Source organism: Galleria mellonella, unplaced genomic scaffold, assembly GCF_026898425.1.
Source record: "Galleria mellonella isolate WM207_F2 unplaced genomic scaffold, CSIRO_AGI_GalMel_v1 utg116, whole genome shotgun sequence".
NCBI lineage: Eukaryota > Metazoa > Arthropoda > Insecta > Lepidoptera > Pyralidae > Galleria > Galleria mellonella.
This window is the reverse complement of record NW_026441978.1, coordinates 1798827-1824547: the sequence shown is the minus strand read 5'-3', so window position 1 is coordinate 1824547 and position 25721 is coordinate 1798827. Positions and strand designations below refer to the sequence as shown.

The window sequence follows — 25721 nt, the reverse complement described above, 5'->3', positions numbered from 1 at the left end:
ACGTTACGTAAGATTAACCTGCCAATGAGCAAATTCCTGAAAAACAACCAATGAACTGTGAAGGAAGCCGGCTCGTTTGGGTACAGCTACAATTTAATGTATTTGTATTAAATAAATGGTTCTTTAAGGTAATATTTGGCAGACATTTTGTATAAAATCAAGCTATTTCAGAGAATATTGCGACACACACACATGGACACGAATACCAACACATTTGCACTTATTAATATTTTTTTGTTAATTTTTGTTTTAAATTATATTGTCATACTTAGTTTTTTCTTTCGTGTTATTGTGTGAGTTGCATGATTCTATGAATAAATTCTTTCTTTCTGCTCTCTCTCTTCTTTCTTTCTTTCTTCTTTCTTTTTATGTTTACTTTAAAATAATTTCTGATTGCGACTCCGTCTTCATGACCAAGAGAATAGATAGATATATGCTCTTTATTGTTCCCTCCAAATAATTACAGTAGTAAACTTATTATAAACAATTACAAGAAACGATCACACTGAGAAAACAATGGGCGGCCTTATTTCTAAAGGATCATTAACCAGGATAAAAATCATATGTTCTTTTTCATTCTATAATTATCATCACAGTTAGCGTACTGCAGTCCACTGCTGGGCATCGGAGATATAGAGATTGTTAGTAACAGGGACGCTAATCTCCATTGCTTATAATATAACCACGTGAAAGTTAACCTGTCAGGATAACCTTCACGTGGTCCCTCCTAAAAACCGTCATGGTTAACTCCCGATGGATGAACTCACCTGATTTCAATCTCATTATTTCATCCTTCACTGGTGCTCCGCCATTTTATACCGCCACCATAGACATCTCATCGATTGTAAAAAAAAACTGCTAGACATCAGCTCGTAAATTCGTTGAGCTATATCGACGTCGTTGAGTGGTAACAGCATAAAATTTGCCATCCCTTCCGTTCCCGTGGGTGTCATAAGTTGTGACAGGAGAAATTTACTGATCGAGGTATGGGCAACAGCGCCCCTCTTAAAACATCACCCGTGGGGAAGGACTATGTTCAACAGTGGACAGTTAATGGCCGATATATTGATGATGATATCGAAGTCGCAGAGAAAAGCTAGTTAATATTTCCAGGTAGTGGGATAATCCATGCAGCAGTACGCTCCGAGGGATTATGCTGACACTTCAAAGCGACCTGAGAATGTAAGTAAATTCCCAGTCACTCAAGGATGTGTTGTGAATAATTTATAAAAGGGATGTAGCTGTTAAAACGCAAAGTGGGATCTTAATAAGTTTTCTTAAGTCGCGTATTAAATATTACTGCAGGTTAAGCGCGGTTCAAGAGACGCCTGAGGCCCGCGCCACATAAAGCCTCCGATACTAGGCTGAGGTCAACCGTAAACAAAGAAAGTGTCAAAATGAAGACGGTTCACGCAATTTTCGAGCTCCAAAAAAGTGTATAACAATTTTTTTGTGGCTATTTTACGGGACCGCATCGCCAATTCGGGAGAAATTTTAATAATTCTTTTTGAAACTACAGTTTTACTTTGTGTGATAAAAAAAGGTCTTGTTTCGAAGCTTAATCTGTTATAGATACGCGATTCTATGTGTAAGAAGTTCCATTGGTAAGTTGTGAGTTCATATCCGGCTCGAAGGACCATGTAGGAAGTTATTCTTGTGGACTGTATTTTAAATGGTAAATCTTAACGGACTAAATCACGGTGATATTATACATGAAATATCCTGTGTTAAGTTAGAACATAACCTACCTATGTACCGAATTTTATTCAAATGTGTTCAATAGTTTTTATGTGAAAAAGCAACAAACATCTATCCATCCGTCCAACCTTACAAACTTTAGTATTTATAATATTATTATAGGATTTCATTTAGAGAGTATTTTTATGGTAACTTTAACAAAACTTGATTTCTCATTTATTTATTTGTTGACAAACTGACTTTAACTGCCTGCATTGACTGCTTGCAACATTTTTTCACATGTTATATTGCTTTAATCCGCGAAGATTTATAACCTAGTTCTCCTTTTGTCGCGGAAAACTTTTCGCGGTGACAACTCGAAAACAGTTTGTTATTTATGTACGAAACTTTTTGAGTAATTATAGCTATTTACACAGCCATCAACAGGAAATTATATTAAAAAACAACTTAAAGAAATTCTATTTTTTTTTAAGAGTCAAAATATACTCATCATATTAACATATCAGCCGTCTACTGTTCAATGCAGAATATAGGTCTCCCCCTATTAGGGGGTTTTGCCAATAGTTGCCATGTCTGGCAGGCGGATTAGCAACCACATGTTTTGGTAACATTCTAAAAGAAACGGTGCTGCCTATCGACCATTAAGTTCCCTTAGTCGGTTTCTACTTCAAACGAAGGGGTGGCCTATTCCCCTTCCTTTGAAGTAGAAAGTGTGTGTGTGTATGAATGTGTGTGTTTAAAATTAATCATGTACGAATATGATGAGAGATCACAATTTCTAGTAACTTTAAGTTCAAGGGTCATTAGAAAGAAAAAAAATTATTGGCATCGGAGAGACTTAGGGTCATTAGACAATGTTATTGTAACATTCGATGAAACTGCATCGTGTAGATTATCAGGTCAACTAATCGAGTCGAGGGAGTCTTCCACTAACAGAAAAAATAGAATCAGAGAAAAATAGTAAGTGCTAGGAAAATAGAATATAAATATTTTTAATCAAAAAAAAAAAAAAGATGAAAGCTATCAAAAACTTATTCTAAACATACTCGTAACGTGACGTATTTATAAATTATTAACTTGAAACATTTTCAAATATTCGCCGCGTAATAAAAACGTTTGCTAACAGAAAATAAGAGATCCCATTCATTTTAATTTAGCCCCGAGAAACCTGCAGCGACGAAGGTCTGAAGTGGGCACGCTTATTTAAATATTTCATAATATTATCACGGATACATTATGCTAATTTTATTTTGATGGAAATAGATTAAAAAAAGGTGACATAATGGTGTGGCGCTGTCAAACTTATTTATTACGTTCGCAATGAGAAATTATGAGCGAGGTCCAATGAAGAAATTTTCTTAATAATTTATAAATTCAGTGGAATTTGGCGAGAAAATATTTTTTTCAATTAATCTGTATTTTTCATTTTGATGACCTCTTTGGCGTAGTCACCATTATATCAGCTATTAATTGATCACTGCTGGATATATCATTATAGTCGTAAAATACCGACGGATCTTTATATGTAATCTTTGTCAGATCCGTCAGTATTCTACGACTATGACGATATAGGCTTTACTCATAAGGCTGGTTTTCCCAGTAGTTGCCATGCCTTGCAGGCGAGTTGGCAACCGCAGTTAGGCATTCTGTTATGAGGGTTTTAAGAGGGACGCTACTATACACTCTAAGATTTTTAATTTATAATTATTTTTCCCAATCGATATACTTTCGATCATATAATATTGTGAAAATAGAAGTTGTTGTTTTGCTTCGCAGAGCAAAAACTGCTTATTACATCAATAAGCAGTTTTTACTCAGCGTTGTTTTAATATGTCGTAAAAAGAGCAAAAAAGTGGCATAACATTGCTGAAATTCGTCGCTTTTTTGCTCTGTACAGACGTTGTCTTTGTGGAGCAAAAACTATTCCACTAATTTTCAAATCATATTTATATCAAAAACTACTTTTTATCCGAGATTTCGTCAACGTGACATGAATATAATTTACTCACCCGAAAAAAAAGTAGCCTATAGCTTTCTCCATTCCCTACAGTATGTATATACCAAATTTTATAGTCATTGATTAAACAGTTAGTGTGCTATAAGGTAACAAACAAAGATTCTCACTTTCACATATATAAATAAGGATATTTGTTGCATATAGCAAAGTAAACAATAGATATCTACAAGGAACATTTTCATTCTGCCAAAGAATGTTTTATCTACATAGCCCTCGGCGCGACGTCGCAAAGTTTTCGTACGAGACGAACTCTGAGTCAGATTCATTTGATTCTTCCATTATCTACTATTTAATTATTCATATGTGTGTATGTATGTTGTGTTGACTGTTTTACAACAGTAGAAAGTAATTTTAAAAATTTATTTGTATAATTAGTTTAGTTTTAAAAACAAAATAACCGTACTTCTTTGTAAATAATACAATGTATTTTTTTTAGCCTACTTTTATAAGATGGATAAATAGATATGTAATTTTAACTATTAGACAGACTGTGTACTATGTAATTATTAAAAATTTATATAAATTTTGACGCCTGACTCTCTGTACTTACCTCAAAAGACCTGGCGTGAAGATAGAGGAATTTTTAACATAAACAATTAAAAAGCAACCCCGATTTCGCTATTGGCATACGCTGGCGTGGTACCAGGAAGACATGATATGTGAGGATGAAATCAGGTCAGTTGGCCCATCGGGACGAATTCGCCAAGAATTAACAACGATGCTATCCAAACAGGGTATGTTAATTGCAGTGGGGCCATTAGTCCCCGTTAATAGCAATCCCTTGCCCTCTATAAATGAATGTTTACTCAAATATTAATTCGTAACCTTTTATGGCACTTGACTAACTATTATTAATATTGCGTATGATAAAAAAATAATACTATTATCGCAGTTTATATTTCTACCATAGTTATGTGCTCCTGGTATAAAATAAGCCACTCCTTCCTTTCCCGTAGATGTTGTAAGAGGCAACTAAGGGAACTTAATGTTCGAAGGATGGGCAGCAGCGTCCCTCTTAAAACATCTCTAAAACCTAGCTGCGGTTGCCAACCCGCATGCTAAGTGTGGCAACTACTGATAAAACTCTCTTTATGGGGGAAGGCTTACGTTCAGCAGTGGACAGTTAAGGGCTGATACTGAATGATGATACTTAATCAGATAGGAATTGTTTTTTTTATTACAAGAGGACTTTGTACAAAAGTCGATTGCTTGGGCACTTCTATCCCATTCGTGTTTCAACTGTGAAGTAGTTACGTTTGCATGGCTGTGTCTCTGAAGGGTGGGATATGGCGTGAATTTACAGGGTACAGAGGAATAACACCTGAGTCCTCAGGAATTGCAACGCATGAGGGGTATTATGGACGAAACAGTATACTCTGTTATGTTCATAATACTGCTCATGTCTATAGGCGACGGTTACCACATTCCATCAGGTGGGACGTCAGCTTGTTTGCCATTCTAAGTTGTATAAAAAAAAAAAACATACTAATGGTAGTGGAATTAAACATATATACAGATTAGCCTTATAGAAATTGTATCAAAATCGATTCAGTAGAAGTTTTAAGATTAAAATAACTCGATTTGTCATAAATGAAGTCTTTTTTTACTACACAATTTTTAATTATATTCAATTATTTTATGAACGTGTTTTGCTTTTGGTTTTTTTTTAATGTGAAAATAAGAGAAAGTGGCTTCATTAAAAATAAATTGTCATTCTATTTATGGCATTCTTAGAATCGTTGAGATATTTATTGTTACTTGAATGGAATTGTTTTTTTGAAAAATTCCCTGTTTCCAAATCTCATGTTTACAAAAGTAATATTTTTTCTTTAATACTTTATATTTTTTCAGTGTCTTTTTATTTAAGGTGAATAGTAAATATTTCTCTACCTTTTTTTTTTTTTTTATACAACTTAGAATGGCAAACAAGCTGACGGCCCACCCGATGGGGAGTGGTAACCGTTGCTTATAGACATGAGCAGTACCATGGACATAACAGAATATACCTACTGTTTCGCCCATGATACCCTCCATGCGTTGCCACTCCTGAGAACTCAAATGTTATTCCCCTGTACCCTGTAAATTTACTAACACATCCCACCTTTCAAACCGAAACACAGCCATGCAAACACAACTGCTTCACGGTAGAAATAAACTGTGATATAAAAATGTATATAATTAGTAGGGATATATATTTTACATTATTACATGTATCATATATATCAAAGTATAAATAAATGTATGGTTAGTTCTAAATTTGCCTATCACCAAATTGTTTATAATTACTCCTCTCTATCCAAAGGTTGCCTGGAAGAGATCGCTCTTAGCGATAAGGTCGCCCATTGTTTTCTCATTGTGATTATTTCTTGTAATTGTTTATATTTATAATAAGTTTACTATTGTAATCTTTTGGAGGAAACAATGAAGAGTATCTATCTATCTAAAAATGATGTTTTGATTTTAAAGAATAGCATAGCATATAAATGTATATACATATATACAATTATATATGTATAAATGTATATACTCGTACACAGTTAAATTACATGCTACTTTTATTTCTTTAACCGTACACGAGACTTTTTGAGAGTAACGACTTTTCTTTTTATTGTCTCCCGTCATCACTTCCAGTCGTTAATTATTTAATTTCTTTGCCTTTCTATGTACTTTTTTTTATTCTATCCTTAATAATAATGTAAAAGTTTGTTTGTTACCTTATAGCGCCTTAACAGCTTAACCAATGACTATAAAATTTAATATGCAAGTACTAAATGGGATGTAAAATGAAATAGGCTACTTTTGTCCCGATCAGTAAAATTCAAAATTTCTTTATTCCAATATATTTGTTGATAAGCGCTTTCAAATGGTCATTCGTTTTATGAGTCGGGAAGTAGTTATCAATTGAGATGAGTCCGCAAGTAACTCGACAGTAACTCTTTTAAATATGAATTAATAAGTTTGCATATATTTGTATAAATGTACCATGTCTAAAATTACATTCCCCTAGTTTAACCCTGTGTATGAGGGTGGAAAGGGATTGTTAGTAATGGAGACTAAGAATCCCATTGCTAGCAACATACCCAACCAGGTCGACCTCCTCGCGGTTCCCCCTGGAAACTATCATGGTTAATTCCTGAAGAATTCATCATGATGGGCTAACTGGCCTGTTTTCATTCTCATCAATCACTCTTCACTGGTACTCCGCTAGCGTATCCCGTTAGCGCATGTGGGGTTACCATTCCATTTTCACCCATAAAAAAAAAAACCCTGTGTATGATCGACTAACATTATGCACGGTTGTCATTCAAGTAATCGTTTAGTGTGTAAGGCTTTGTTCAATAAGTGTTTTTAATAACAGTTTTAAATTTATCAAAAGATAGATCCAAAATATCCTTCGGTATCTTATTGCACCATTTAATGTCCATTCCCATAAAAGACCTATTAACTTTTTCTAAACAATACTTTGGAACAGCAAGTTTGTATTTGTATCTAGTGTTATGATTATTCAGATCGCTGTTTTTAAGAAACAGTTAAAGATTCCCGCGTATATATAATACAAAATGTTTGCGTATATGTACTGTGAAGTTACAGTGGGAATGTTTGCTTCTTGAAATTTTTCTCTTAATGATTCACGACTTCTCATAGAACAAATTGCGCAAATAACAAGTTTTTGTAATCCAAATATGCTTTGGATGACGGTCGCTTTACCCCATAATAATATTCCTGCATTTTATTGGCAGTAAATTTACAGGGTACAGAGAAATAACACCTGAGTCCTCAGGAATGACAACGCATGGAGAGTATCATGGGCGAAACGGTATACTCTGTTATGTCCATGGTACTACTCATGTCTATAGGCGACGGTTACTACTTTCCATCAGTTGGGCCGTCAGCTTGTTTGCCATTCTAAGTTGCATAATAAAAAAATATTCCATAGAATTGTATACTATTAAAGTATGTAAAATATTATTTGTATACTGTTACAATATAATGTAAATCTTTAAATAAATACAACAGCAATTTACTTGCGCTTGCATGAAACTGTAATGGATGGCCAATTAAACAATATTCTCATAATTATGAAAGTTACAAGGACAATTAAATAATAAAGTAATATTAAAATTTACAACATAAATTACTTTGAAATAGTGTTCTTTTATATGTATTAAACTAAAATATAACATACACAGATGTAAACATGGATACCAAATTTGGAAAATAATATAAATATGAAAGATGGTATACGTAACCAATTTACAGCTAGATCCGTAGGTACAGCCGTTTAAGTGTGACTGAGTAACATATATCCAAATATAGTTCATTAATTTTTATGAACATTCTCGAATTTATAGTTCAAATCTATCTCTAGTTTTTCTTTTACTTACTGTATGTCTATATTTGTCAAATGACTATTTACAAAATAAAAAATCAAGGATTCTTTATGTATTAAATAATATATATATATATATATATATATATATATATATATATATATATATATATATATATATATATATTAAGTATAAAAGAAAGTTATTGTAAACATTTTTCATCTCAAAATGTATTTAGGATTCATCGTATCCTATTTGATTTAGCTATTCACAAAAACTATCAGGTTAGCCATAATCTGAGATTTTCTAAATGTATATTTCGGAACACAGAAGTGAAAGAGCATTCCATTCCTTAGCAGTTCGCATTAGAAACTATAGTTTTATATGCAATGACTTTGAATAACCTTGTTGAAATTTACGACGTAAGGACGTGGTGCACTTCAGAGGGTAGATTTACCAGAGGGAAACTTTGTACAAAACTCGTTTGCGTGACCACCTCTATCACATTCGTGTTTCTACCGCGAAGTAGTTCTGTTTACATAGCTGTGTTTCGGTTTGAAGGGTGGGATATGGCAGTGAATTTACAGGGTACAGAGGAATAACATCTGAGTCTTCAGGAATGGCAACGCATGTCCATGGTGCTGCTTATATCTATAGGCGACGGTTACCACTTTCCATCAAGTGGGCCGTCAGGTTGTTTGTCATTCTAAGGTGCATAAAGAAAAATTTCAATGGTATAAATGTATAATAAAAAGGGACGATAGAGTAAAGTGTAAACAAAAATTATCCCTGGCTCCACAAGTATCGTATCGTGTCAGCTGTTAACTGCCTACTGTGCTACTACTACTGCGTCAAAAATCTCGGCATTTGTTTTGATAGTACTTTATCCTGGTCACCTCAGATTGCTGAGATTAGCAGGAAGATGTTTGCGGCAACTGGATCCCTTTACAGGTTGCGTAAGGTTCTTCCTATGGATACCAAAATTGCGCTTGCTCATACATTGCTCCTCCCCATCCTTGACTACGCCGATTCCTGTTATTCAAATGTCACTGAAGAGCAGTTAAATAAACTTGAGCGTCTTCAAAATTTATGTATACGGTTCATATTTGGACTTCGCAAATATGACCATGTATCCCAATATCGTACACGGCTCAAGTGGCTCTCTATTCGTCTTCGTCGTAACTGGCACATCCTTTCCCTTCTTTACTCAATTCTCTTTAATCCAGTTACACCTCATTATTTAAAAGAACGTTTTATGTTTCTTGGAGAGAGCAATTCTAATTCTTATTCTTTACGTAGTACTGACAACCTCCAACTCATAATTCCTACCCATTCTTCCTCTTTCTACTCCAAATCCTTTTCCGTGCAAGCAGTTCGTTTGTGGAACTCACTCCCTACCTCTATACGGTGCGCTCAATCGTTGCCCATTTTTAAAAACTTAGTTAAAGCCCACTACCTATCCTTATAATCACTTAGTCCTACGTATTTCCAGTTTTATGTGTGTTATATATATGTGTATTAATATGGTATATTTGTATGTATTTATGCGTATATATGTATATGTATGTATATATATTTATAAGTGTATGTGTATGTAGATATATGTATATGTTTGGTTGTATGTGTTTATTTATGTATGTATATGACTACGCTGTCACAGATATTATTTTTTACAAATCTATCTTTTTTAACGCGCCAACTACCTACTTATGCTTTAATCCTTTCTACCCAAAGGTTGTCTGGAAGAGATTGCTTAGCAATAAGACCGCCTTTTGTACTTCACTATACGTATTGAAAATTGTTTTAACAAAACATGTTATGTTGGTGCAATAAAGTGTTAAATAAATAAATAAATAAATAAATACTGCTGAAGATAGGTCACCCCCATAAGACGGCAGTAGTTTTCACGCTTAGCAAGCGGACAAGTAACCACAGTTAGGCTTTTTTTTAGGCAAACAAGCAGATGGCCCACCTGATGGAAAGTGGTAACCGTCGCCTATAGACATGAGCAGTACCATGGACATAACAGAGTATACTGTTTCGCCCATGATACCCCCCATGCGTTGACATTCCTGAGGACTCAGGTGTTATTCCTCTATACCCAGTAAATTCCCTGCCATATCCCACCCTTCAAACCGAAACACAGCTATGCAAACACAACTCCTTCATGGTTGAAACACGAATGGGACAGAGGTACCCAAGTAATCGACTTTTGTACAAAGTCTCCCACTGGTAAAGGCTTTGGTGATGTTTTTAGAGAGACTCTACTGTCTATCTCTCGACCATTAAATTTACTTAGTCGCCTCTTACGCTGGTTCAAGTAAATTGAGGCCTATGGAATAATGATGAAGTACCCACTCTATGCAAATATTGGACCAAAATAAAAAAAAGACAAAATTTAAAAAAATATTGATTCTGAGGTGTTACTTCTCTAATTCCTTCTCTAAAAATAATTTTTATTTTAAGGTCTAATATGAAATAAATATCTAATAAATTTAGATCAAAATTGTCATAAATTTAATTTATGTTAATCCATAAAACAGTAATTTTACGAAACCATTAGATTTTAGAGAAATGACACCTTAGGATCGATGCCAATGAGAATCGAGAACACTGCAACACGACTGCAACATGCAACATCGCGTTGCAATCAGAATTAAGTATATAACCTCTCTAAAGAGGTTTCACATAAAAAAAATCTCGTTTTACAAATGTAAGTATATATAAATTTTATTGCACTTGTAAGTTACATTGTTAATACATTTAAAATTGTTGTAAGCAAGGGTGGACTTATCTCTGACAGAGATCTCTTCCAATTAATCCAATATAGTTGGAAAGCATGTCGTTAGCGGGCAGCTAAAGTGCTACAACTATTAATAAATATTATAAGTATATAACATAATCAAAATTATCCAATTCAAAATATTACTTACCAACAAAAAGTCCAAAAACTAGAAGTACAGTCATGTTGGAAAACAACTAAATATTCATAGCACAGCCAATGAAATCTCTTTCACATAATATCATTTCACATATTTTATCGAGAAGTAACTACATCCATGACTAGGCAGTCACTTTACAGAAGTTTTTTTTTTATATTTACATTTAAATTTCGAAACGTATAATTACACACACTTTATTCCATTTCTTTGAAATTCGTTGCGGAACTCCGCGCCCGCATTCGTCGGAAAAGTTTGTGTAGCGGAATGACAATTGACGAACGCAGCGATGCGCCAGCGAGAGCTCGTGTCACGTGACCGAATCCCTCAGCCACCTCCAGTCGACTGCGGCACAGCATCCCGTGTCAGTGCTCGTCCCCCGCCCCCCGCCAGATATTTCCCCGGCATCCACCCCCTCGCGCGCCCTTATCGCGATCCCGTAATTAGATAAATGTCATTGCTGTTGTCTGTGAGTTTTTTGCTTTTCCCCCACGAATTTTGTCGGCCAATGTAATAGACTCGGAGTCGTTTGAGACACTCATTTACGTAAACTGCGCTTGTGTTTGTGCGTATCACGTAAATGTTTGTTGTATGTGTGTGACATAAAAAGCTCGGATTCCCCGCTCGGAAATATGTCGTGCGCCGTATTGTTAGTGGTTTATGAGATTTCCGCCTTCACTCGCAGTTTCCACCTACTTAAGATTTTGTTTATGTATGCCGACGTTGTATAGAACAAGTAATTTGTTTATGCCATTATAGACGGTATCTAGAGTAATATGTTTATTTTAGCGAAACGGTACAACAATGCCGTTTTACAATTGTATTGGTGGAGTTCACATTATTTGCAGCTGAGTGTACCTGAATTGATTGTTTTTTTTTTTTTTATTAAATTTAACAAACAAATGAAAGGAAAATAGGAATCGAGACGTTAGCAGACGACATGTGAATGAAAAATTAAAAATGACAAATTTGAATTTCATGTTGTTAAAATTATCTGAACTCCAACATTTAATTTCCTTTTAATATTATTTGTTTAAATATGATAGTATATTAGTTTATTACCTCTTGTCGAACATAATTGTCCAATAGACAGATAGACTGGCGGGGCACCAGTGAGGGACGATAAGTGAGAGTGAAAAGGCAGGTCAGTTAGCCAAAAATCACGAATTAAACGACAAATTAGTCACAATAGTTCCCAGGGGGTGCCGCGTGGAGGTCGACCTGATAAGATATATTGATAGCAATGGGAACTAACCTCCCCATTACTAACAATCCCTTCTCCCCCGGACTATGGGGTTACACCTCGATACTCAACAATTGCACTGAATGTAGCTAAGCAAGTACAGCTGCTTCGTGCCAGAAACATAAGTGAGACAAGATACCCACGCAGACGAGTTTTGTACAAAGTCTCCCTCTATTTTATGTAATAAAGTTTTTCTTTCAAAAAAACCACGTCTGAAAATGTTTTTTAGCGGCATTTGTCATTGGATGCCGTTACCGTATGTCGCTTGGCACGTATAGAACAAAAACGGTCTAACACGTCCCGCCGCCGCTGGCGCGTTGTTTAACACTAAAGTTGAACTACGTCGCCTTGGATGCACAAAGAATAGATGTGGTAACGAAAATATTATATGATATAAACTTTATATGTGTTAAGTTGGCTGGAAGAGATCTCTTTTAGAGATGTGCTCACGCTTGCCAACTAGTTGCTGTATTTTTTACAAGTGCAATCCTAATTATACAATATTTTTTTATACCACAGAGGTGGCAATCAAGCATACGGCCCACCTGATGGTGAGTGTTTACCGTTACCTAGGGACGCCTGCAATACCAGGGGTATTACGCGCGCGCTGCCGACCCTGAAGAAACCTCTATATATGAGTTAATAATTTTATGAGTTAATATAAAAGTTAATAATAATATATACGAGAGTGTATGGAACGATAAATGTATGTATTGATAGATGGATGTTTGTTAATATTTCATGCAAAAACTACTGAATGGATTTGAATGAAATTTGGCATACGGGTTGGTTATATCTAATTTAATACATAGAATACTGTATATATTCACGCGAGTGGAGCTGTGGGATACAGCTAGTATAAAATACATATTTTCGGCAACGCGCTCGTAATGCCCTCAGGTATTGCAGGCTTCGTGGTTTACGGTAACTGTTTACCATCAGGTAGGCCGTATGCTTGTTTGGCACCTCAAATAAAAAACATATTTATATTTATAGGCTGAAATTTTTTTATACAACTTAGAATGGCAAACAAGTTGACGGCCCACCTGATGGAAAGTGGTAACCGTCGCCTATAGACATGAGCAGTATCATGGACATAACAGAGTATACTATTTCGCCCATGATACCCCCATGCGTTGCCATTCCTGAGGACTCAGGTGTTATTCCTCTGTACCCAGTAAATTCACGCCATATCCCACCCTTCAAACTGAAACACAGCCATGCAAACACAACCGCTCCACGGTAGAAACACAAATTGGACAGAGGTACCCAATCAATCGACTTTTGTACAAAGTCTCCCTCTGGTCTAGCTTATACTAGTTTCAATATTATATACAATAACAATAGAAAATATAGAACAATTATATATTAAAATCAGACACTTCTTTTGTCATTTTAAGAAAAAAATTTAAAGTATAAGCAAAAATGTCCAATTCATTACAATTATTGTACAGTCTGCACATGCATAGAATGGACTAGCCCATCCTTTTCCATAGGTATTGTAAGAGGCGACTAAAGGAACTTAGTGGTTGAGGGATGGGCAGCAGCATCTCTCTTATAACGTCACCAAAGCCTAACTACAGTTCCTGGGGGGAAAGGAATTGTTAGGAATGGAGATTGACTATTGTTAGCAATATACCATATTAGCTGGATCTCCACGTGGTTCCCCCTGGAAACTATCGTGAACAATTCTTATTGAATTCGTCACGATGAGCTAACTGACTTGCTTTATCCTCACCTATCATCCTTCACTGGTGCCCTGCCGGTGTATACCGATAGCGCGGGTGGGGTTACCATTCCATTATCACCCATTAAAAAAAAAAAAACTGCAGTTCCTACCTGCTAAGGTGGCAAGGTGGCAAATACTATCAAAATGTCCCCTAAAGAGGGGGAAAGCCTATGTTTATGTGATGAGTATTATGGTCGAAAAATAATAGAAATAATTGTGCTTCTAAAAATAACTTTCCCATTGGGTATCTATTTTTTTTTTTTCTATATCAATGCATCAAACATGTTCTATGTATAAAAATAAAATATTACGCGCTTGACATAAAAATAAATATCACTCCACAACAAGCCCATTCGAATATCCGCAGTGACACCGAATTGTCAAAGGGTTCCGTACCAGTTTGTGTGAGCCATATTTCAAATTTCGCGGCGCGCTATCTAAGCCCATTAATTATACGGCGGAGTCGATATTCCGCAATTATAGCCCACCGGACGGTTTGCACATAGCCCGATGTTGGGTTCCAACAGAAATTTCGCCTAACTACCAATATTATGGGGCAAAATAATGGTGTTGCTATTATTTTAAAGCACGTATAGACGTGTGTGTATTATTTACATTGTTTATATTATATTTTCGATACAAATTGATTTTGTTAATCAAATTAAAACAGTTACGCTAAATAAGTCTATGTTTAGTAAGTATCCCCATTGCTAGCAATACACCCTGTCAAGTTGGGGGCAAGAAGATTGAAAGTAATGGGGTCAAATAGCCCCATATATACCCTGTCAGGTCAACCTCCACGTGGTTTCCACCATGATTTCCAGGGGGAACCTCCTGGAAACCATAGTGGCTAATTCTGGTTTAATTTGTCAGGATGGGCTGACTGACCTGCTTTTTTACCTCATCAGTCATCTATCACTGGTGCCCCACCAGTGTATACCGATATCGCAGACGGGCTCACCATACCATTATCGAGCATTAAAAAAACCCTGTCAAGTCGACCTCCTCGCGGTTTTCCCTGGAAACTAGCATGCTCAATTTCAAGTGATTTCGTTATGATTAGCTAATTGACCTGCCTTTTCATTCTCACATATCATCCCTCACTGGTGCCCCGCCAGCGTATACCGTTAGCGCAGGCGGGGTTACCATTCCATTATGATCTATTAAAAAAACAACGTGAAGAATCTATTCTATCTATTGTCCTTTAACCCAAGGGTTAAAGGCGATAAGACTGCCTTTTGTACCTTTATGTGTATATTTCAATTTGTATTTATGTTACTGTATTTCACTTGAATTATTCACTTGTCATTGTATATTTTTATTTATGGTGCAATAAAGAGTTAAATAAATAAATAAGAATTCGACACGAATTAACTACGATGATTTCCAGTTAAAACCGCGTGGAGGTCGATCTGATAGGGTACATAGCTAACAATGGAGCTGTTAGACTTCATTATTGAAAATCCCTTCCCTCCAGTGAGTATATTTGTGACCTCATAGCTCCTATACGGTTTAATCCAATCACTATGAAATTTGATAAACATATACGGATTACATGGACTGGAAAACGACATAAGTTTATTTTCTCCGGTCAGTGAACATATGTGTCATGCGGACAGAGTCGGGAGTAAACGATAGTATGGGAACAAAGCTGATATAAACAACTAGCGAGTCGACCAAGCTTTGCATGTATTTTAATAAAATATAGTCAATCATTATCATCAACTAAACTGGGGGGAAAGGGATGTAATGGAGGAGTAATGGAGACTGAGAATCCCATTGTTAGCAATATACCCAACCAAGTCGACCTCCTCGCGGTTCTCCCTGGAAACTATCATGGTTAATTCCAGATGAATTCATCATGATGGGCTAACTGGCCTGTTTGCATTCTCATCTATCACCCTTCACTGGTGCTCCGCCAGCGTATCCCGTTAGCGCAGGCGGGGTTACCATACCATTTTCACCCATCAAAAAAAAAAACCTACTTCAGCACGCTCCCTTAACTGACGCAGTACGGTTATTAAATAATATTATGAACATCATTGATATATTTAGTCGTAGCCTGCCAAAGATATTAGAAGCGGCTCAGAAATATCTAGACTGAGGGTTAAATACATTTATTATAACTTTGTATGTTAGCACACTAGGTTTATAACATTGATTTGGCATTTGCTGTTATAATGATGTAATTATTTTTAATGAATAAATAAATAAAATATTTAAACTACGCAACGGATTTTGAAGCGGTTTTTTTAATAGATAGACTGATCCAAGAGGAAGTTTTATATGTATAATACATGCATAATATAGTAGAGGAATACTGATAATTTTAAAGATTTCTAATGTTTATTTATTTATTGAAATTAAATAAATAAATAAATCATCATTGGCTCAGCCATTATCTGTCTACCGCTGACTCTGAGCCACCTGTATTACTCACTAATACTGTAGCATTCTGCAAGTGAAAGAATTTTTAAAATCGTGTGAGTAGTTTTTGAGTTTTTTTTAATAGATCATAATGGAATGGTAACCCCACCTGCGCTGTCGGTATACACAGGTGGGACACCAGTGAAGGATGATAGGTGAGGATGAAGAAGGCCAGTTAGCCCACCGTGACGAATCTAACAATAAATCAATCACGATGGTTCCCAGGAGGAACAACGAGGAGGTCGACCTGACAGGGTATATTGCTAGTAATGGGGCTACTAATCCTCATTACTAACAATCCCTTCTTTCCCCAGTTTTTGAGTTTATCCACTACAAACAAACATGCAATAATTAAAAATTGTATCCCACAAATAAACCGACTTTAATTGTGACAAAATTAGTTAATTTTGATTTAAAAACTGAACTACTGATTAAACTGAACTGTAATACCGTTTTAGTTCAAATTTGTATGGGATCAATCTGTAAGTATATAATCTGTTGCTTTAAAATCTGTTGCGTAGTTTTAAAGACTTAAGCATACATAGGGACGGACAGACAGCGACAACGACTTTGTTTTATAGTATGTAGTCATATTATATGTATGTTTATATTAGTCTAATTATATGTTTGTAGGGGGAAAGGGATTGTTAGTAATGGAGACTGAGAATCCCATTGCTAGCAATATACCGAACCAGGTCGACCTCCTCGCGGTTCCCCCTGGAAACTATCATGGTTAATTCCTGATGAATTCATCATAATGAGCTAACTGGCCTGTTTTCATTCTCATCTATCACCCTTCACTGGTGCCCCGCCAGCGTATCCCGTTAGCGCAGGCGGGGTTACCATACCATTTTTACCCATAAAAAAAATTATATGTTTGTAATATATGAATATATTAAGTATTAATCTTCAATTCAAGAATGCACCGCCTACTTATTTCTCAGTTCGCCCAATGGTTGACTGGTAGAGAACACCGTCCGGTGTTAAGTCCGCCATATGTACATAGTTTCACTGTGCATTAAAATTTCAATAAATAAAATAAATAAATAAATAAATATTATTAATATTTATAATCTGTATCATTCATTCATTTGTTCGTTAAATATATTGTTTATTAACATCAATTGGAATGTTTAGCCCTCGCTATCGGCAAGTGGCAATGAAAATAAGTGGGCAATGTTGTCCCTTTATATAAATACATATCCCCCTTAATACTTCCTTAAGTGCTTTTTTATGGAAATCCATCTGCGATACGGCATAATTTCTCATTCATCGCGCCAAATCGCAATTTAGCCAGGATAAGCTAGTAAATCATAGAATTACGCTAGCAATTCGCTTTATTGTGCTTCGGCGACGTTTTATTGTGTTCCTTTTTTTTTTCTTTTTGCTCAGATAGCGGGCACGGAACAAACTTATTCTGCCAAAACAATTGTGTAAGTAATATATGGAATGATTCAGTGAAATGAGTTTATATAGGGAATGTGATACTGGATAGATAGAGAATGGATTGTTGTAAAAAAGTTTTTTATTCTCCTGTGAATAGTATGAATAGAAAGCCCTCCTGATGGTATGTGAAGTGCCTATAAACTTGAACAGTACCATGGACACCCCATTATATGCTATGCAATCCATGCTATCCTTTTTATATAGGGGGAAGGGATCATTAGTAATGGGACAGCGGTCACATTCATCATCATCATCATATCAGCCGTCTACTGTCCACTGATGAACATAGGCCTCCCACAAAAGCAGGGTTTTGCTAGCAGTTGCTTGGTAGGCGGATTGGCAACCGCAGTTTGGCTTTGATGTCATAGGAACGCAACTGTCTATGCCTCGACTGTTAAGTTCCTTTAGTCGCCTCTTACGACACCTACAAGAAATTAAGGGATCGCCTATTCTATGCCGGGACCACACATTAAGCAGTCACATTACTAGCAATTTCGCCTGACAGGTCGACCTCCAAGCGGTCACCCTGAAAACCATTGCGGTTAATTCTTGTGGAAAAAGTAAAATTCATCATGACGAGCTAACTGACCGGTTTTTTTGTCCTCACCTATCATCTTTCACCGGTGCCCCGCCAGCGTATATCGATGGCGCAGGCGGTGTTACCATTTTATTTTCGCCCATCAAAAACATACCTCGAGTACTTTATATTCTAGTCGTAACGCCTTTGTCAAAATTTGAGTAAAATTTACTTGTACATAAATAGATAAACACTCTTTATTGTTTCCTTTAAAACATTAAAATAGTAAACTTATTATAAATACAAACGATTATAAAAAATGACCACACTGAGAAAACAATGGGCGGCCTTATCGCTAACAGCGATCTCTTTCAACTTTAGAATGGAGAGGAGTAATTGTAAACAGTTTGGTCGGAGTCACGATAAATGAAATTAATGTTAGGTTGCTTTATGAAATGTGTTATATATATATATATATATTGTTTTTTTTATACAACTTAGAATGACAAACAAGCTGACGGCCCACCTGATGGAAAGTGATAACCGTCGCCTATAGACATGAGCAGTACCATGGACATAACAGAGTATACTGTTTCGCCCATGATACCCCCCATGCGTTGCCATTCCTAAGGACTCCGATGTTATTCCTCTGTAACCAGTAAATTCACGCCATATCCCACCCTTCAAACCGAAACACAGCCATGCAAACACAACTGCTTCACGGTTGAAACACGAATCGGACAGAGGTACCCAAGCAATCGACTTTTGTACAAAGTTTCCCTCTGGTTGCCTCATAACTCCGCCAGTTATAAACAGATTTACTAAATTTTCTTTTCTATTTGAAAAGATATAGTTACAGATCAGTCTCATAGAACTTTCATCAAAATGGGTTCAGTATGTTAGTTTTTAAATCGAAATAACTGCTTTTGCCATATTTGAAGTCCATTTTTTTTGTACAACTAAATTTTAATTAGGATTTTTTTCCATACACGGTATACGAATATGTATAAGTAAACAAAGCTAAACTGACATATGCATATTTCCTTTGACCAGATGATATCTTAAATCAATGTAACAACAAATATCTACGTAATGCGTCTGTTGTAGACAGCCGGAAATGAATCTAGAACCGTCTTCGTAGGCTCCATAGACAATAATGTTAGATAAACGAGGGAGATACAAAGATTTGCGATTGTAATATTCTCTCCCACTTTACTGACAATGTTTTACTGGGAACAATATTTAATTCTTTTTTCTATTTTGACTTAAAAAATGGTATAGCTTGTAGCATTTATAAATTTCCGGATATTAATTATGTACATCCGAAAGGAGGATGTCCATGTGTTATTTTTTTATGTGAATGGTTAGATTTCCGGATATTAGTTATTTCCGGATGGACGATGCTCTCAATTCATTTGTTGTATTTGTGTATGTGTACATTTTTACACTTCCGGATATTAGTCTCTTTCGGAAAGAGGATGTTCAGATCAGATGGATTGCATCAGTTATTTTTTATGTATACGTTTAAATTTCTAGATATTAGTTATTTCCGGAAGAAGGATATTCTCAATTCATTTGTTGTATTTGTGTGTGTGTCTGTGTGTGTGTGTGTGTACATTTTTATATTTCCGGATATTAGTCTCTTTCGGAAGGAAGATGTTCTCAATCCATCTGTTAATTTTTATATTGTATTTTTTAATTTATGGATATGAGTTACGTCCGTGAAGAAGATTCTCAATTCATTTGATGTATTTGTGTATGTACATTTTTAGATTTCCGGATATTAGTCTCTTTCGGAAGAAGAATGTTCTCAATCCATCTGGTATTTTTTATGTGTATGTTTAAATTTCTAGATATTAGTTATTTCCCGAAGGACGATGCTCTCAATTAATTTGTTGTATTTGTGTGTGTACATTTTTACATTTCCGGATATTAGTCTCTTTCGAAAGAAGGATGTTCTCAATCCATCTGGTATTTTTTATGTGTATGTTTAAATTTCTAGATATTAGTTATTTCCGGATGGACGATGCTCTCAATTCATTTGTTGTATTTGTATATGTACATTTTTAGATTTCCGGATAACATAACATACGAGTGTATTCCAAAAAAAAACTACTCTAATTGTGGCAAAGCTAGTTGTTTGGATTTAAAAACTAAACTGCTGAACCGATTTTGACAAAAATTCTACTATCTCTAACTCTGTATTATAATAAATATTTACATAAAAATTAACAAAAATCTAAAAATGATACATAAAAACAATTACAAATGAATTGCCAATATTTTCCTTCCAGTAACTAATATACGGAAATTTAAAGATATATCTACATATAAAAAATTAAATAGAGAACATCCTCCTTCCGGATGTAACTAATATCCGGAAATTTAAACATAGTTCTACATAGAAAAAAAAGAAAAAAAATTACTAAGAACATCCTCCTTCCGAAAGAGATTATTATCCGGAAATGTAAAAATGTACATACACAAATACAACAAATGAACACACTCGTATAAACAATTATAATATATACAATTATATAAACATGCAGACAGCACTTATAACCATGAGATAAACAAACAAACTCACTTTCACATTTATAATATTAAATAAGAATTTGTAAATCCAATTATTCTATTAATTAATAATCGATACCAATATCTCAAATTTTATTTATTTAAAATGAATACTTTATTATGATTATTATTTATTTAAAAAAATATATTTATTTATTTATTCTTCTTTAGAGAATAAAATTTGTACAAATGGCAAGCTTAATGCCATTTGTACATTTGCCAATTAACTTCCAACAGCAATATTACCGAAGAACATCACGAAGAAGTCACGTACCATCAGGTAAGACGCATGCTCATTTGCCCCCTGTGCTGTAAAAAAATGGCATTCTCTACTAGTTAATCATTAGATAAAAGCAGAAAGTGTTTAGCGAACATACATTACGAGTATACAAGAAAAATTTATCTATTAAGAATTTTCTTTTCCGTTTATAGTTCCAAATAAATACCAAATGGCAGCGGAATTAAAGGAAGCAATAATAATGACACAACTAACAACTGTTAATTCGATTAAATACCGTTTAGTTATAAAAATCCCAGGTCAACAATTGTACGTGCTTCCTTACTCACTATGTGCATTACATCAAAGTGCTTCTTTTAGAGTTCAGCCGAACTCGGCAAACATACATTATACTGATATTTCTGGAAAGTCCTCCATGGCAGTACGGTAGATAAATTTCCGGAAATAAGTAGACGGGTTCGAGTCTTTATTAAGTCACCCCACCTATTAAATCCTTAGTAATTCATGTACTATTTGAGATGGAGAAGGGAATGAGCGTCATGCAGACGAAGTTGCAAATAAAAGCTACTACATATATGTATATATAACAAATTTATATCTGATACTTTTTTTTTATGGATGGAAAGCAGCGTCTCTCTTAAAACATCACTAAAAATGTAACTACGGTTGTCAAACCGCCTGCCAAGTGCGGTGACTGCTGGCAAAACTCCCCTTACTTGGGGCTTGCTTACGTTCAGCAATGGACAGTCACAACTCGAAGAACCGACAACCGATAGGGAAGAATGTTTCTTGAGTAGCGACTCCGTACGGGCAAAAGCAGTGCAAGACAACCCTCAACTACCTGATGGAAAGCGATAACCGTCCTATAGACATAACGGAATATACTGTATCGCTCATAATACCCTTCAATAATTAAGGGTATCATGGGCGACACAGTATATAGATTGAAGTTTCCTTTGGACTAAGATGTTATGCCTTGTAATTCCATCGCCATATCTCACTCACATGCCATATGAGCCCCGGCATAGAATAGGTCACCCCTTCCTCCCTTGGGTGTCGTAAGTTTCGATTAAAGGAGGGCTAGGGATGGGCAGCAGCATACCTCTTAAAATATCTCTAAAAGCCTAACCGCGGTAGCCAACCCGCATGCCAAGCGTGGCAACTACTGGCAAAACTCCCCTTATTGGGAAAGCTTATGTTCAGCAGTGGTTAGTGTGCAGTGGTGGATAGTAAATGGTTGAAATAATAATAATAATAAATCCACTCTTAAAACTGAAACGCAATTATGCAAACACAAGTACTTCACAGCAGAAACACGAAAGCGACAGAGGTAGCCAAGCAGACGTTTTTTATACAAAGTCTTCCTCTGGTTTTTTCTCTAAAAAAGAATAGATAGAACTGATTTTCTCTTAACTTACTCCAGTTCTGTCTATAAGCACGTGCACACACGGCTCCCGATAGCTACATACGAGTATCTAACAACGGTTTTCATTTTTCCGTTTGTCAAAAACAGAAATGAAGTGTATATTTTTTTCGCTAAGGGGCCGCTTTGAACGGGTTAGATGTTTTTTTTTTTATTTACTCCACTTATTTACTTGTTTCACGTACGGCTCTTTTGGAGAAATAATCAACGAATAATAGAAAAAAATGTTTTGGATTAATTGTTATTTTATTCGTTTACGAACGACTTTTTTTTATATACAACTTAGAATGGCAAACAAGCTGACGACCCACCTGATGGAAAGTGGTAACCGTCGCCTATAGACATGAGCAGTATCATGGACATAACAGAGTATACTGTTTCGCCCATGATACTTCCTATGCATTGCCATCCCTGAGGACTCAGGTATTATTCCTCTGTACCCAGTAAATTCACACCATAACCCACCCTTCAAGCCGAAACACAGCCATGCAAATACAACTGCTTCAAGGTTGAAATACGAATGTGACAGAGGTATATATATATATATATATATAAGGTATTGTATCCTTTCCAGATTGATTCACACATACAATTAATAATTGTGATTAGTTCCTCTGGAATTCGCTTAGATAAGTTAATTACCCCATCGAGACCTATGTTCATCAGTAAGCAATGGATAGATTGTAATGATAAGGTAGATTAAACCTGATTTATTCCACTACTAGTTCTTCATCATAATACATCATTTTGTGTGTACCTATAAAAATCTTCTGCACCTTACGTCCATCGTCTGCGCATGCTGAATCGCATCTATTATTGGCATAACTATTTCTATAGAAACATTGAAGTAACAAATTACAAATGTCCGCGCTACCAGGCAAGGGTTTGTGCGGCGTGACAGTCGCCGACGTGGACAGATGACGTGACACGGCCGCCGTCCGCGGCGTGCTATCAATCACGCTGTGAAGGATGTGCCTCGAGGTAGATTGAAACATTGATTGGATTATTCTCTCGTATAATAGAATTCACTCACCTAACTATAATCTTAGATGAAGGTGAATTGTAAATCATTACTTTTCATACAATGTGGAATAGCCAACAGTGAGAACTCATAGAAAATAACCAACGCCATAATTATAAGTACCGCCATGGATATCACAGAGTAATAAATAACATATGGTACACTGCATGCATTGCCATTCTTGAGGACAAAATTTTTTTTAATTGTTTTTAATGAAATAGTGACCCAGCCTGCGCTAATGTTAGCGGGCACCAGTGGTGGATGATATATGAGATTGAAAGCATATCAACTGGCCCATCGAGATTTCATATTTCATTCACTTGCAATTAAGCACGTTAGTTACCAGGTGGAACCATAACAACTTTGCAAGGTTTTTTTCACCAATGGGATTGCTAGTTCCCATAACTAACAGTCCCTTTCCGGGGGGAAAGAGACTGTTAGTAATAGAGACTGAGAATCCCATTGCTAGCAATATACCCAACCAGGTCGACCTCCTCGCGGTCCCCCCTGGAAACTATCATGGTTAATTTATAATGATAAGGTTATCATGGCTAACTGGCCTGTTTTCATTCTCATCTATCACCCTTCACTGGTGCTCCGCCAGCGTATCCCGTTAGCGCAGGCGGGGTTACCATATCATTTGCACCCATCAAAAAAAAACAATCCCTTTACCCAGGAATAAAATGTTACATCACTGTACCCTGAAACTTCATTGTGATATTGCATCCTTTAAACTAAAATATAGTCAGCTAATAAGCAGCAGAAATACTAGAGCAGCAGCCTCCTGGTGGTAATATCCTTTCAAGCCAGTATTTTTCACCAGTGATACTGATCATTTTACCCAAAGAAATATAGTTGAAAAACTACAAATACTTCGAACCCTTCAGATCTAGACTGCACGTCCAGCTCTTAAGTTATTATGAGTGACTCAAAGTCGTTATATGTGAATGAACAAGGGTAACATGAAACATGTAGATAGATGGAGCGAATCGACATAAAGTAACGGTTTAAAATTGTTTTTATACCGAATTTGGTAATAAATTATTCTTGTAATGTATATAGAACACTAATTTATATTTTAATTGATTTTATAATTATTTATTATCATAATACTTAAATAAAAAGTGATGAAATTGTAAGAACACGTGGTCTCACTGACTTGTTCACTCAAATTCGGCCGTGTGGATATAAAAGATTGTCATTTGGGTAGGGAGGCACTTCTTGTCCAACCGTTGAACAGAGCGGAGCTCCCTGTCGTATCAAGAGTGAACAAGTATAGTAAACCACGTACGTGGTCATTATATAAAATATATCACAATTATTGTTGATGGAAGTCCTAAAGAAGCTATAGTTAAATAAATGTGAATGGATTAACAGAAGTTGAGTATTTATGTTATATTATTTGTTATATATCAAATATAAAATAAAATAAGTAAATATATGATTTAATAGTATGATATTTAGATTAAAGGAACTGTAAGAACTTGTGCTTAATTTCTATTTATTACTAAGAGGCTTACAACCTTTATATTGCTAAATAATATATCATATAACATGTAAAGTTACAATTACGTAATTAAATTACTATATAAAGCTATTACCCTACAGTTATTTAATATTTATTTTTGAAACGTCCAGTGCAGTAAAGAATTTGTTTGTTAATTAAGAAATTTAATAATTGTTAATTTATCACTGCACATACTAATTTAAAGTGTCGCCCACCTATTTTTGTCTTATTTTCCTGTATTTGTATTTAGTATATAAGCTTATTTTTTCTTAATATTGTCAATTATAACTAAGTTATTAGAAGTATACGTCTCTGCCAACCTCGTCGTCTCAATCAAGCAACACTATGGTTTAATTGCTTAGCTTAAATTGCTCATAACCTCCCCAATTTAGACGGTGGCTTAACTCAACGTTTACTCCAGTTTTCTTAATTTAAAACTTTTTAGTTTAGCTCATAAACTCTTTAGCTGTGTGACATATTTGTATTTATAATTAATCCTATCCAACTTTTAATATAATAATAATATAAGCCTTTATTAAAGAAGTAACATAATAAACAATTCAATGTAATTAATTAATATTCAATCAGTAACTGTTCTGTCACCTCTCTCT

The 25721-nt window shown here is 35.3% G+C and overlaps 1 protein-coding gene across 1 annotated transcript in view; it reads right to left on the bottom strand.

Moving 5' to 3' along the window:
* LOC113522296 (uncharacterized) overlaps positions 1-11320 on the bottom strand; it is a 38077-nt gene extending 26757 nt beyond the window's left edge. Inside the window, exon 1 of the mRNA XM_052894549.1 lies at positions 10980-11320. Coding sequence (XP_052750509.1) covers positions 10980-11013 — 34 coding nt within the window. The 5' untranslated portion in view covers positions 11014-11320. The remainder of the gene's footprint in view (positions 1-10979) is intronic.
* Between the last annotated feature and the right edge of the window lie 14401 nt (positions 11321-25721).